The sequence below is a fragment of the Cariama cristata genome, unplaced genomic scaffold (assembly GCF_000690535.1).
Source record: "Cariama cristata isolate BGI_N322 unplaced genomic scaffold, ASM69053v1 scaffold11875, whole genome shotgun sequence".
Taxonomy (NCBI): Eukaryota; Metazoa; Chordata; class Aves; order Cariamiformes; family Cariamidae; genus Cariama; species Cariama cristata.
This window is the reverse complement of record NW_009618154.1, coordinates 1-14,849: the sequence shown is the minus strand read 5'-3', so window position 1 is coordinate 14,849 and position 14,849 is coordinate 1. Positions and strand designations below refer to the sequence as shown.

General features: G+C 37.2%; 1 protein-coding gene across 1 annotated transcript; it reads right to left on the bottom strand.

Annotated features, from left to right (window-relative positions):
- Window positions 1–94: 94 nt before the first annotated feature.
- CAT (catalase) lies at window positions 95–9,777 on the bottom strand (the record flags this gene model as incomplete). Its single annotated transcript, XM_009700748.1, has 8 exons — window positions 9,534–9,777; window positions 8,415–8,525; window positions 6,862–6,992; window positions 5,850–5,954; window positions 4,675–4,800; window positions 2,943–3,134; window positions 1,857–2,009; window positions 95–233 (listed from the first exon to the last, which is right to left on the bottom strand). Coding segments are annotated over exons 1-8 (1,201 nt in total), but the record flags the coding sequence as incomplete, so codon positions are not given.
- Window positions 9,778–14,849: the final 5,072 nt, after the last annotated feature.

Genomic DNA, 14,849 nt, shown 5'->3' with positions numbered 1-14,849 from the left:
CCATCTGTTTAGCAAGTATCTTAAATCACGTGCGAAAAGAATTCTGCAGTACCTGCATAAGTATCATTATATTTAAAGATATTTTCATTACTACCTTGGTTGTCAGAAACGCACATTGGTCCATCCCTCTGGTAATTGGCCACACGAGTTCTGAAGGGGCAGTTCACAGGAATTTGTAGATAGTTAGGTCCCAGACGGTGTCTATGAGTGTCAGGATATGCAAACAGACGACCCTAAAACGTTTATCACAAACATTAATTACTACTTGCTGAAAGAGATCACCTGAGTGGTATATGCCAATTCAAAGCACTACTCATTAAATGGTAAGAGGGAGAAGACTGTTTCCCTTGCGTATATATTCCTGACATACTTCAAATTATGTCCAAAGTGACACTCGGCCACAAACTGACTTTGCTGGAATACTGGTGAAGAACCGCATTTATGCAGCAGCTACTGGTGAAGAGTTGCATTTATGCAGCTTGGGTATTTCCTACCCATTTCGGAATGCCAAGCCTACTCTGAAGCAGGAAAATGGTTACACATGTAGAGATGAAAGTGACTACAACAGTGCTAAAGGTTACTAAGGAATAATATCATGTTTTCCTACTTATTTTCAAGCTTGGATTTTAAGGAAAATGGTTACACATGTAGAGATGAAAGCGACTACAACAGTGCCAAAGGTTACTAAGGAATAATATCATATTTTCCTACTTATTTTCAACCTTGGATTTTAAAATAATTTACTACATCTGAAATATGGTAGTCCCTCATATATTTACTGAGCAGAATCTAAAGCAGTTCTAGTGACATCTGGATGGCAAGAAGACAGACTGATTCAGACATGAAGTTTGTGGGAGCGAAAAGAGGGGAAAACAAAAGAACTGCATGATCATTCAAGAGTTTATCCAGTCAAAATTGTCAAAACACCTTCTTGTTTCCACGTATATCATTTGAAACAACAATCTGGTTTTCAGCTGAAAAAGCATAACAGGCAAACTTCCATGACTCTGCAGACAGTATAGTCTACTGCAGCCAGTCTTATCAGGTATTTTGACCTGTAAGAAATCTGATATACTTCTAAAGAATAGTCTTATGGTTTGTATCAGGGATTAGTTATACTTGTATTTTAGAGCATTGGCAGTCCACCTCTCACACTCATAAGAGTTTAGAATTCTAAGATATGCATAACAGGCAAACTTCCATGACTCTGCAGACAGTATAGTCTACTGCAGCCAGTCTTATCAGGTATTTTGACCTGTAAGAAATCTGATATACTTCTAAAGAATAGTCTTATGGTTTGTATCAGGGATTAGTTATACTTGTATTTTAGAGCATTGGCAGTCCACCTCTCACACTCATAAGAGTTTAGAATTCTAAGATATACTGTAAAAAAATCTGATATACTTCTAAAGAATAGTCTTGTGGTTTGTATCAGGGATTAGTTATACCTGTATTTTAGAGCATTGGAAGTCCACCTCTCACACTCTTAAGAGTTTATAATTCTAAGATAAACTGTAAAAACATGAATAAATATGCATTGCTGCTATGGTTTTATCCTGTACTTCTTGCCAGAGTGACAAATTTCCCCATCAACTTTGACACTTGTTGCAGATGTCCTCTAAATTCTAGATTTTCTACTCCTTTAGTTCTTTCCTGTTCTCTTTATATTTAAATTTTGGACAAGAACAACAAAAGGTGATCATTAAAACAAGCACCAAAAAATAAATTAAAAAAAAATAAATCAGTTGCTTTCCATCTGTCAGGTTTACTGCTGCTACACAAACAGGAATAGGAATGCTTTCATAAAGAGCAAATAAATGTTCTTCAGGTAAAATCTTAGGTGCACCGTAGTTTACCTGCAGCATTTTATCAGGGCTAGGTTCAATACCAGGTGGCATGTTGCTAGGATCATACGCCATCTGTTCTACCTCTGCAAAGTAATTGACAGGATTCCTGTTCAAGACAAGCTTTCCCACAGGGATGAGCGGGTAGTCACCATGCGGCCAAATCTATAAGACATAACACATATACATTAAAATCAACATTATTATAGTAGTATACACTTTACATAAGTACTAGGCAGCATTTGCCTGATTTAAGTCTTGGTTGAGAAAATACACTGCTGAAGAAATCTATTTGTTGCTAATAAAGTAAGACATTACTCAAAATGTTTAAGAAGTCTTTTGCAATTAATACAGAATACTAATGCAACTTTCTTCATCATCCCAGCATAATCTCAGCACTTGACTACATAAATGAAATACCTACAGACATTTGAAAAACTGCCTAGGAATGCAATACCATAGGTGGAACTGGTAGCACGATTGGTTTTAGTGACTTCAAAACACAACCAGCTTAACCAGCCTTTTCTTTGTCATCTTAGTCTGTACTTTCAGGTTCAGAAGTCTTTAGCCATTTTGGGAGAGCAGTATTAGAGTTAAAAAACAGTAATAAAAATTTATGTTAATATCTTTCAACCAGCCATTCCTTGGAACAGCAATTGGAAGTCTGAAAAAAATCAGATCAACAATCAGAAGCTTCGTTATCAACAACAATTAGAGACTAGCAAGCTCAGGGTGTGACTATATGATCCGAGATCACACTTCTGAAGTGCAGTTGTGTAATCTACAGGCCTGGAATCAAGCCCTATTAGTATTTCACTGAGGAAGAGTAACATCAGGTACAACTTTAGTATAATTTCATCTCCAGAATTTCTGACTCCTCATGACCATATAATAAAGAGTACACTTAAAAAAATAGAAGGGAAGAATAAAAAGGACAAACTAACTTTATCGTTGGGGACTAGTAAACAGTGCTACTCCATGGAAACCGTTACTTTTTTTTTATATAAATAAGCTCAGTTCTGGCATTTGCTACATTTTGATCTCATGACCTTTCTTAACCTAGCTGAAATCAAATATTCACAACAGTATCAGAGATACCTTAGTTAAATCAAAAGGATTAAATGGAAACTTCTCTGCTTCTTCAAATGTCATAACTTGAATGTAGAAAGACCATGATGGATAGTCGCCCTTGGCAATGGCATTGTAAAGATCACGTATTCCATAATCGGGATCAGTAGAAGCCAATCTTCCTGCTTCTTCAACAGAAAGATTTTTGATGCCCTGGTCAGTCTAAAAGCAATAAAAGCAGTAGCACCAGTTACAACACGCAGAAAGTATTACAGACATCATTACTAAGAATGTACTTTAATAAGATTTAATAACCTAAGAATGTGATTGTCTATGTTTCAATCTCCAATAATTTGAGTTCAGAATAATAGCACATTCAACAGCTGCCTTCCAGACAAAAATTAGTTCTCGGATAAAAGTGAAATACATATGTAATGCTATACTGCAGAATATCAAACTTGAAGGCATGATGCCTGCAGCACACCAAGTAAAGAGGCTTCCCCTCTCCCCTTACAGCACAGAGTGCTCCTTTACCGTCCTATCATCCCACCTTTTCCTACAGATCACACGTCAACATGAAGTGATGAAACACCTGCAGCCCTCAGGGCTGAAAGTTCTGGATTCTACACGAATTTCAATTTCCCACCCCCCATCCCTATTTCTGTGACACCTTTAGCACTAACTAAAATCTCACTTTAATAAGCTTTTGACAACTTGAAGGCTAAAAGCTGCTATATAATCCCTCTTGGTTTAACATAATAGTTTCCAAAGACTTGCTTCAAAAGGTAGATGTCCAGCCTCCACTGAAGTCTAATGAGGTAAGAAGCTGTATGGCCTTTAAAAGTTCAACATGAAGTTTTTTTCAAGCAAGATATACCAAAGATTGCTTTCTCACTAAAAGTGTGGAAGTTCTGTAAGGTTCTGTGAGCTTCAGCTGCAGAGCTCTTCGAAACAGACTTTTTATATTTTGGTATACAGTTAAGACCATCTTAGACAAATACTACATCAATGCAGCTCATATCAAGATGATAAATGGGAACAAAAACCAGATCCAGACTCAGAGAACTTTTACCTGAAGCAGCACCTGTTGAATCCAAGCTACTATGCAGCCATGGACATGAAACAGGAACATATCACACACTGAATAAAACACATTTCCAAAGGGCTTTGAGCAACCTGGTCTGGTGGAAGGTGTCCCTACCCATGGTAGGGGGGTTGGAACGAGATGGTCTTTAAGGTCCCTTCCAACCAAACCATTCTATGATTCTGGGAAAGGGCTAGAGGATTCACCGCAGGGGGGTTGGACTAGATGACCTCTAAAGGTCCTTTCCAGCCCAAATGATTCTATGATTCTTGCATCTGCACTGAACGATATCAAGAGAGTCTAACAGGAAGTTCCTGCACAGCTTCATGCCCAAAACTCCTAGCGGGATGAGGCCAAAATGCAGTAAGCCGAGCTCAATGCTCAGAGCTTACCACACAAGTGGACCAAGTTCTCCCGTAACAAGAGACAGTTCCCCAAAGAAGAGTTCTTTATAGTCTAGTAAATACCGACTGTGTCATAGCAACAACAATGATGCCCGTCATTTACTGAATGCATGCAACTGGTAAAAAAACCCACACCTTTTCGATTGAGTCTATGCACTAACAATTCTTTTCTGAATTAAACTTGAAAAGTCACAGAATGTTTTTAGACAATTGAAACTTTTTTATCCAATAGGATGTATACTTCCAACAGATAACTGGAAAAAAAAATCAATACCTTCACATGGAATTTGCAATAAACTGCTCTCCCACTAGCATTAACCAGTTTAAAAGTATGTGATCCATATCCATTCATATGGCGATAACCATCAGGAATACCACGATCACTGAATAAGAAAGACACCTAAAGAGAAGGATCAAACAACATTAACGGACTCACCAGATCAAGGATAAAGTGACCATTCGAGACAAAGTTCCTTTATTGCATTCATCTGCATCACTGGAAGCTACCTTAATGTTATGAATTCCTTGAGGAACTTCTAGTTTAAGTGTTAAGAGCGTTAATGAAATAAGACTGCTTTGGTTTTGCACAAAGAACAATTGTGAATTAAACCCACATGAAGTTTTACGCCCACATGAAATATTTGGTGAAGTATAAGACATTAACCTAGGGATAATGTTACAATTTCCTCTATAAGCATAGAGCAGGTAAGTATGGATGCTTTAAGTTAGAAATATAAAAAATAATTTCATTTCAGGTTAAAGACAAAATCTGAAAATTGAAGTCCTTAACAACTTCAGAGTCCTCAAGCAGTAAATATACCATCATGCAAACATATTCAAAATGCTGCTTTTCTTTAGGTTTATGATCACAAACAATGCTTGTGGCACTTTTTTTTCCAATCAGTAATTACTGGAAGGCTTCTGTATGAACCCATTTTCTTTTTTAAAAAAGAAAAAAAACCCCAACAATTGCATTTTTAATTTTATATTAGCTTTTTTGCATAACATTCCTAGATACAAATACATTTCAGAATAATTAGAATGCACCATGAATTCCAGTCATTTTTGGAATTGACCTAATGTGCAACACAGTATACAGCTTTAAATAAACTTCATTGTGATAGCATTACTTTGCCAGTACTTTACTGTTCTCTAACAATTTGTTGTTCATCAGTATCTCCACTGCTTTATTGTTAGAAAACTTAGCAACTTCCCCTTCATCCCTATATAAAACATGATTATGAAAACAGAAGAATCCCACTCATTTCATTAAAAGAAAAAAGGTTAGATACACATACTAATAGCCTTAAAAGTTATTGTAGGCCTTCCACCCTTACTGTTGCTAGAAGATTATGTAGGTTTCTAGACAAAACATGGAAAAGAGATAGTTAACAACATACACTGTCATAATGCGATTTTCTTAATCATAAAGTCAAAGGAGAACCTTACTTGATGCAAAGACTCAGGGCGAAGAGTCCAGAAGTCCCACATCATGTCAGGATCCTTCAAATGAGTCTGAGGGTTCCTCTTTTGGCTATGGATGAAGGATGGAAACTAATTTGTCCAGAAGTGGAAGAGGGAGGAAGGAGATGGGAGAGGAAAAAAAAAAAAAAGAAAAGTTCTGTAGTGCCTCAAAATTATATGGGGTATACTAAGCAACTCCTGGTACAAACCAAGACAAACAGCTTTTTCAATACTCTTAACCGTGAAAGGACCAGCACACTGAAAGATGAGAAAGTTTTAAGATCACTGAAAAAAAAAAATCTTCTATTGTCATACGCCTCCTGCAACCAAATTCACTCACAGACCTGTAAAATTAGGGTAAAGTGAAACATTTCCAGTGAACAGGCTGTTCAAAGCTAAAGAATGCTTTCATTCTGTGAGAGGTAAATCTTTTCAAATTTGTATATCTGAACTTTACTGAATATCTGACTCCTAATTGAATACAGAGATACTATAAAATACCTGTGCAGGACTCCTCCACTCAAGGAATCCCCCTCTACATAGAAAGTGCTATTAAACTTATACTAAAAGACAAAAAAACCCATCAGATTTAACAAAAAGAATTTGCAAGAAGCTTTTAAAATGAAAAGTCTTCCCCCCTCCAATATCCTCAGAATGGAAAAACTATCTGCAGAGTAAAACAGCTAAAACTGATCAGATCTGAATTTAAAAGCATGAGTACTTACTTGCTGGCTATTCTGCTGTGGCAGACGCTTGCAAACACAACTAAACGTGTGCGCTATTTGTGGTATGGAATAAGTAATTAAGCACTAGTCCTTAATTTAATTTTTTTAAAGATAACACCTTTTCAAGTCAAAAACGTTCAGACCATCTAACAAACAACAAAGTTTAAGTGTGTGAAAACAACAGCTTCTGCTTCTTAGTGAAGCAAGAACAAGATGTGAACAAACTTTTGGACTCGTTCATAAAAGTACCCTCATCTTTTGAGCTTACTCACCAACAGTGCATCCCGAATAAAGAAGATAGGAGTATTATTTCCCACAAGATCCCAGTTACCCTCTTCTGTATAGAATTTCATTGCAAAGCCTCGAGGGTCACGAACTGTATCAGCTGACCCAGATTCTCCAGCTTGAAGAAATGCATGAACATACAGAAGTGTTATGATAGGAAATGCATACAAATTGTAAGCATAAAAACACAGAGCTTGACAATATGCCATAAAATCCTAAAAGGATGGGGTTTATTAAATTAAGTCTTTTCTTAAGGAGTTTTTGGCCTATTTTCAACAATACTTCAGGCACTGGAAGCTTCCAAAGTGTGAACAGACACACATCCAAGCATTTGGGCTCGAGTTAAAAGAAAGAAAAACCACAAATATCCACTTGAAGCAATTAAGAGTGGAATTTGCATTATCACTAACATAGAGACAACATCAGATTATAAGGCTGAATTGGCTAAAACCACATTAGTTTCTGTGCATCAAATCCCAGTGTGAAAGCTCACATTTGGAAGATAGCAATCTAAATAGCGTGCCTAATAAAAAGGGGCTTATTACAGAAGAGTTGTAACCCTTTTAATTCCCCTCTTGCTTTAGCCAAAACTGTCTTTTCAATGGAAACTTTACACCAGAGCAAAAGTGCCTACCACAATACCTGAGCAAAAGCGTTCCAGAAGTATTGAGGAACACCTAATGCTAAACATCATGACAAAAGAGCAAGATCACTCATTCTCACATTTAAAAAAAAAAAAAATTGTGTACTACAGAGTAGCTAAGAAGAAACATGTTCAAACAGAGCAGGGAAAGGAAAGGTAATGATGCAACAACACACTTGAGCTGTTTTTTCCCCATGTAATACTCCATGACCCCTTAAGTTTTGGTGATACTGGGAAAAGCCAGCAGGCCAAAACCAGCAGCTCCTTAAGCCTTGTTGGACTACTTTTCTCTTCAATACTAGTTCCAGAACTGATTCCTCATTAGGATTTCCTTTCTTTTAAATACATATAGAGCAGTAACACATACATTTTGAAAGATCATTTTTATAATCAGACAGGTATTGATCATAATGCATGTTTTAACTAATATGATTTAAGATTTTGCTAGTTTATGCATTCAGCTCTGAGAAATAAGAGTTTATTTATGGAAGATTGTTTATTTTTCTTTGCCTAGTACTTAATTCACAGCATTCATCCCCAAAACATTCCTACAGCGTAAGAGATTATAGGTATTTAACTTTCACGTCTTAAATTGCAGTATGCAAGTGCTGATTATGATCCACCCAGAAACAAAGCAAGCTTTGTCAGGAAAAAAATCAGCTCAGGCTATCCTTTCTCTCACGCTCCAGATGGAAGCGTCTACAGACAGCCCCGACAGAAAGACGTAGAAGCGGCTTAAGGTCTTACAATTTAAATGAAAAAATCACAGAAGAGGAACTGGTTGGCAGAAAGCATTTCAAACTACCTTAAGCGCATTAAGTGCTCCACAATGCAAACATTGCTATAGGTGTAACTACAGTACACGTGTAAGAAGACACATTAACTTTAGAGCCTTACCAACGGTGGAGAATCGCATAGCAATCGGAGTTCTTTTTCCAATGTGTTCAAACACTTTGGCCTTACAATACTGGGTAATATCATGAGTGACTTCAAAATAGCCAAAGGCTCCTGAAGAAAAGTAATTTCAAAATATCAGATCTAGATACCTTCCTTCTACTCACAGCATATCTGTTATTCTGTTGTGGTCCAACATACAACTTTAAGTCAAAAGGAAACATGGAAATACACCAGTTTAAATACAGTTCATATCTATGCACTAAAACACTAAATTTATTTTCACAAAATGAAATTTACTTAACACAAACTACTGTTTGCACGGTGCTCACTCTCCCCTCCTTAACTGATTCTTAACAGTTCCCAGAAGCAATACAGACCTCATCTCTACTGTGCAAAAAAACAAACAGTAGCTTTTTGGATGCTCTTCTGCCAACATTTGCATATTTATCTCAGAGCAAGACAAGTATTTCATTAATCCCAATATGTGTTGCAGAATTTTTGGTCCACCTGTAAGGTAGATGAAGCAATAAAATCCTTCCCACCCCACAAAGGAATTTCTCCCGTGGACATTCACATTATAAATTCAGTTCCGTAATTTCTTCTTCTAGGGCAATACGTAACAAAAATCAGAGGTGCCAGTTCTACCCTACTAAGATTAATAACGAGTTTTAAAATGAGTTGGTTTAGGGTTTTTTAATTTAAATATTAGATCATCATCTTGCTTTGGCAGACAGGTACATCGGATGACAAAGACAAGAATCTCTAACAAAGAACATGCAAACAGACATTAAAATAGAGGTGGGTAAGTCTTCCCTTCCAGAGGAACAGGGTACTATGGAGGAACAGATAGAGATTACAGCAAATACAGTAAAAATCTAAGGGCTATAACTACATTTTCTCTTTTTTTTTTTTAAACAGTTTTTCAGTGCATCAAGTTTTCGCATTGAGTTCCTTTAAACCAGGCCTTACCACTGTTGCTGATAGAGAATTATTTATTACAACCTATAATACTAAACTATAGATAATATAATGCAATTTATCTGTCACAATCTAAAAAGTTTTAAAAGCTTTTTAAAGTCTAATTCTACAGAGAGAAAGAGTACATGTTTTTAAACATACCTGCCCCTTTTGCATGCACAACTCTTTCAGGAATCCTTTCTCTGTCAAAATGAGCCATCTCATCAGTGAAAACAACATCTTGAACAAGAAGAGGTCCACGTGGCCCTACTGTCAGAATATTAAGCTTATCTCCTACGGGGTTCCCAGCACCGGTGGTCAGGACATCTGGTTTCTGAAAGCAAGAGACAGTCAATATCACACCACAAATTAAAAACCCTCTATGTTCAAGCCACACAATGCTCATGCCTGTTCAACCATTATGTGTCACAGGACATATTAACAAGTATACGGCAAAATGGCATTAGATTCTGGAACTAGTTACACAAAATATAGATGCCTAACTACATTATCACAGTATGATGTCTGGGGCTGTTTAAGAAGGGGAGTTCAAGCTTCCTTGTTAAGGCTATCTATATTGCTTCAAGAAAAATATGAAGTGTCAACCTTAAAATATGAGTTACGCTTCCGTTTGTCCCCCACTTCAACAGGAGAGGATGGGAAGAGAGTGAGCTAGAAAAGGAGTAGCTGCTGGAAACTAATAAAGCACAAAAGAGAGGAAGAAGGTGCTAACGTCAGTACAGGGATGGAGGCATAAGGCAAGAACTATAATCACACAGCATGAAGACTAAAAGGGGGTACCCATGACTATTGTTGGTCTGGAGAAGCTATGGAAAATAACATAAGCAAGAGTACCTGAGGAATCATCATTCTAGTCTCTTGAACCATGGAAGGACCAAGACTAACAAAAGACCTAAGCAGCCCTACTGTCAATAAACCTCCTGTCAAAAGGACAGCAAAGCAGAACACTTTTTTTAACAAACATTATTACTGTCTTTAAAGAAACTGCCCAAGATAGCGCATACTCATCCTTTTACCCTCCCTCCCATACCAAGTTTAAGTTAGCTAGGCTACTTAAAGCTGCAGCATCTTGTACAGGAGTGACCCTGTGTACCTGAAAAAACAGCCACTCCAAGACAACGTCAAGAAACTCCTGTTGGAACTCTGTAGCACTGTAATTGAGCGTACTCCCACTTTGTCAAAAAAAAAAATCCCATTAGAAAAGGCTTTATCTGCATCACATACAGGGTCATATGCCCCTCTAAGGTGACAGTTCTGTTTTGCCGTGTTTTCTACAGCACACAGTAAGAGACCTTACTCCCACTTTGTCAAAAAAAAAATCCCATTAGAAAAGGCTTTATCTGCATCACATACAGGGTCATACGCCCCTCTAAGGTAACAGTTCTGTTTTGCTGTGTTTTCTACAGCACACAGTAAGAAAGAGACCTGATCGTTGCAGGTGTCAGTTTTTTCTGGAGCACATTTATTGTTAGGAACCAAGGTGATGCTTGTAAAGGACTCAGAAGAACAGAATAGAAGATAGCACAAAGTGGAAAAAACCCCACAAACACACAACCAAAACACAAAAGAAAAAAGTTTGCAACAGGGTGAGCTCCAGTATCCCAGTCACAGGTTATGACCAGTTAACCCTAAATCCACAGTTACACATATCTGACATACATCCATATGGGCTCTCTACCCACACCATCCTACCCTCTTCTGGCAGTAGCACCCACAGACCTGAACCACGGGAAATGCACCAGAACAAACTCACTCATCCCCTTCTGACTAGTTCTTCTTTTAAAGTTCTAGAAATGAAAAGAGATGGTGAAGAGAAGGAAAAAATAACTCTAGGCGAGAAGGCTTTCTCTATTATACCAGTGACTTTACAGAGTTACGATTTCTATATTGACAGTGTAAGTTCTGCTTTAAGAGAACTGTAAACAGGCAAAATTCCCATCTGTGTCTCATGTAAGAGTACACTGAACTGAACTAGCCTCTAGTTTTGGGGGTTTTTTTTGTTTGTTTTCTTTCCCCGAGGGCAAACCCACAAAGACAGAGGAAAGAACAAATTATTCACATCTACACCCAAAGTTCTGGATGAGGCAGAGTATACAGGGAGTTATATACACCTTTGTTTAACTCAGGTACATGAATAACCACATAAAAGGCGTTTGACAGGATAACTGCATTTCCAATGTGTTCTTACTAACATGCAACACACAGTGCTCTAGCTGGCTTGAATTCCCAAAATACCTAGGTTCTTTATTCTTCATTCACTGCTTCGTTAGCATAAAACTATAAGCATAAATTCAACTCCTTCAGGATGCCTGAAATGCTAACCTGCACCGAAATTTGTACAAACATTTCAAAAAGACCATATATACCCAGTTACAGACAGGAATATGATGTTCAGAAACTTACAGGAAAGTTACCACTTCGGTTTTATTTACAGTATTCTTAAGTCAAAGCAACATCTGCTTAAACAAAATCATTATCTACAGTTTGTCAAGGGAAATATGCAAGAGTAGCAAGTGTTTGCAGTATTCATTCCACTGCTTATATATCACCTGCTTCCTACCTTATATCTTGCTGTTTTAAACAAGCCAAAGAAAACAATTTCACTGCTCACTTTGAGAAGTTACCTAGTTAGACCGCACGGGAAGTTCTCCCATCCTGAACTGGTTTGAGAGTTCAACTTCTTAAAATGATATCCTACCATATAGATCCTATATAACTTAGCACCCTTAAATATGCATGCTTTATTATGTTTATGTATGCTTTATTATGTTTTTAGCTATCACCTTAACCTAGAAATTGCTTAGATTGCCATTACAAATGAACTTTTTGAATTAGAATTTAATTTCATATATTAAAGTAGGTAGAAGGACACCATCATATTCAAGGAACTTTAGGAAAAAGCTCATTCATCCATTCCATGATTCAGTCTAGTAAGTGTAAAATATTCTACTTCACGATATTGACCAGCACAAATTAATGTAATTATATTATCAGCTCATTATTGTGACATATTTTCTGTCCTGAGATATGAAAGCTACAAGCAACCCTTCTTGAAACCCATTCTAAACCTCTGCTTTGAACAGCCCTTTCTTAGAACACGGTATAGTCTGCAGATGAGGATGCTCACACATCACAACAGTTTTAATCGAACTTTTTGGTCAATAAATTTTTTCAGAGTTTGCTTAGGGAGAACTACTTTTTTTTAAAAATCCAGCTTCCAGCACTGCCAATATTTTTATTTTCATTAGTTTTGCTGATTAAAAGCTTCAAGTTTTTCACAGATAAAACCCAATGTATTAGGTTTTTTAATCATGAATTAATTGATTATTTTTCTGTGTGTATTGATGACTCTGTCATACTCATTTAGGATGGGCGTGTTCACTGTCACGCGGTGAAACAGAACAGATCCTACCAATGGCATCCTAACTTTCTGCATTTTCCTCTCCAGCCTCCCTGTGTTACTGTTACAGACATTTCCATCCTTCCCACGTGTTCTATGTACACAGAGACTTCCACTTTATCCTCACTCTAAGGCAGCCTGCGACACAAAAGCTCCGTGTACAGCTCCAGCACTATTTATTAATTCTGACGACTATAATTCTAAGAGAAGCAAACTTGGGGACTGGATTCTGGTAACTCTTTTTTAAACAGGAGACATAGCTCTTAATACCCCTCCAGTCCATACAGTGACTTTTAAAAGTCACTAATGCTTATGTCATCTTGAAGCAGTGACCAAGTTTCACTCAGTCCATTAAGAAACACAAAAGTTACATTGAATTAGAGCCCTGTTTATCCTGGAGTTCTTCATAAATTTTAAGCAGCACAGTAGGTTTAACCACGCCATGGTAGGACTATAATGCATATACCTACACATATGACCTTCTCCTTTACAAAGCCCTTACAAGACCTTGGTAAGAGACAGGGAGGGGGAAGCGTATCCTTAGTCTTAAGGAGACTTTTTGAGTCCTTCTGATTCACCTATGCCTTTGTAATACCTGTCATGTGATTACCTCAAGGGTAGAAAAAAAAATCTTTGCATATTAGTTGTAAACTATGCATGCAACAAAGAATAAAAGTTTGTAGAGATAATACAGCCCTTTTCAAACCAACAGGTTATACTGTTGTCTAAAAACCACTTCTTCTATAATGCTAACATTTAAGACTACTAGAAGTAGTAGCTAAAACCACAACTTTTTGAACCAAAACCTATCAAAAAATTTAACAGCTTTGCAGCTGTATAGTCTCTTGTGTAGGCAGACTTTCTGAAACATTCTTCCTAGCGTTCACATTAGAAGTACAAACTTCTTTTTTTCCCCAGTGATAGGATATCCTGAAACTAAAGTTAATATAACGTTATGTGGGGCACACAAAATTAGTTCCATCAGCGTGAAGGAAGAGAAAAAAAACAGAGTAGTTTTAAGAAGAACTCTCATACTACTTTTGGACTTGAGTTTGTCTGATGCCTCTATTTTCATATAGTTGGGAGCTGCATACAGTCAAAACTTTAAAAGATAAAAACTTTTGAATCTGCATGTGTATTTCATTACACCACTAACCTGCCATGACAGAAAGAAGGGAAACAAAGCCACAAGACTTTTAGTCACAGCTGTTGTAAACATCATACATCAAAGTACATACTTCCAGGCATTACTGATACTTTGTACCTTATACAAGTCACTTTAAAATTCTAATAAGTCCTCCCTGCTTTCTATCTATCTTAAGGTCTTATGACTCCTTATGCAACACAGACTTTGGGTTGCCTCCCAATCTTCAAATTAACCTTGGCCTATATTCAAATACTGCTTTCTTACAGAAAAACCGACATCCATATGAAAAGTACTCACAGTACAAGAAGAAAATATTATGACACACGCTAGAATGTGATGAAATCACAATTCATAGGTAGTTTCACACAGTACCTTTTAGAATCGAGAGGAAAAAAAATAAAATCAAGATGACTTAGCAACTACAAAGAGTGGGAATTGAGGCATCCACTTCTGTCTTCTAAGACTGCTGCTTAGTACAACCAGCAGAAAAAGTATTTAACCTCAAATACACACTTGTGTCAGAAAATACACAGCAGAAACTGTCATGGTGATTTGAGGAAGAAGAAGGGAAATCAACTCTTGCAGCATTTATACGCCTACCCAAATATTTTTGGGTATATTCCACATCTTGAGAAGATCAAGTGCCATGCTGTTGATTACACGTTCTTACGATTTCAATCAACCACTCGCCCCAATCCACTTCAACCTGGTAAACAAGTCTCCACATATTGCTGAACGCGCTTTATCTTTCATATCATTCCCTTGCTACGTTTTCACTGGGTTCTACCAATGCGATAGCAAAACTGAAAACGTGAATATCTGATTCGTGATGGAAAAAAAAAAATAATAAAAATCTCTCAGCCCAAGGACCTGCCTGCTTTGGCGCCGACAAGCCCCATTCCTGCCTAAA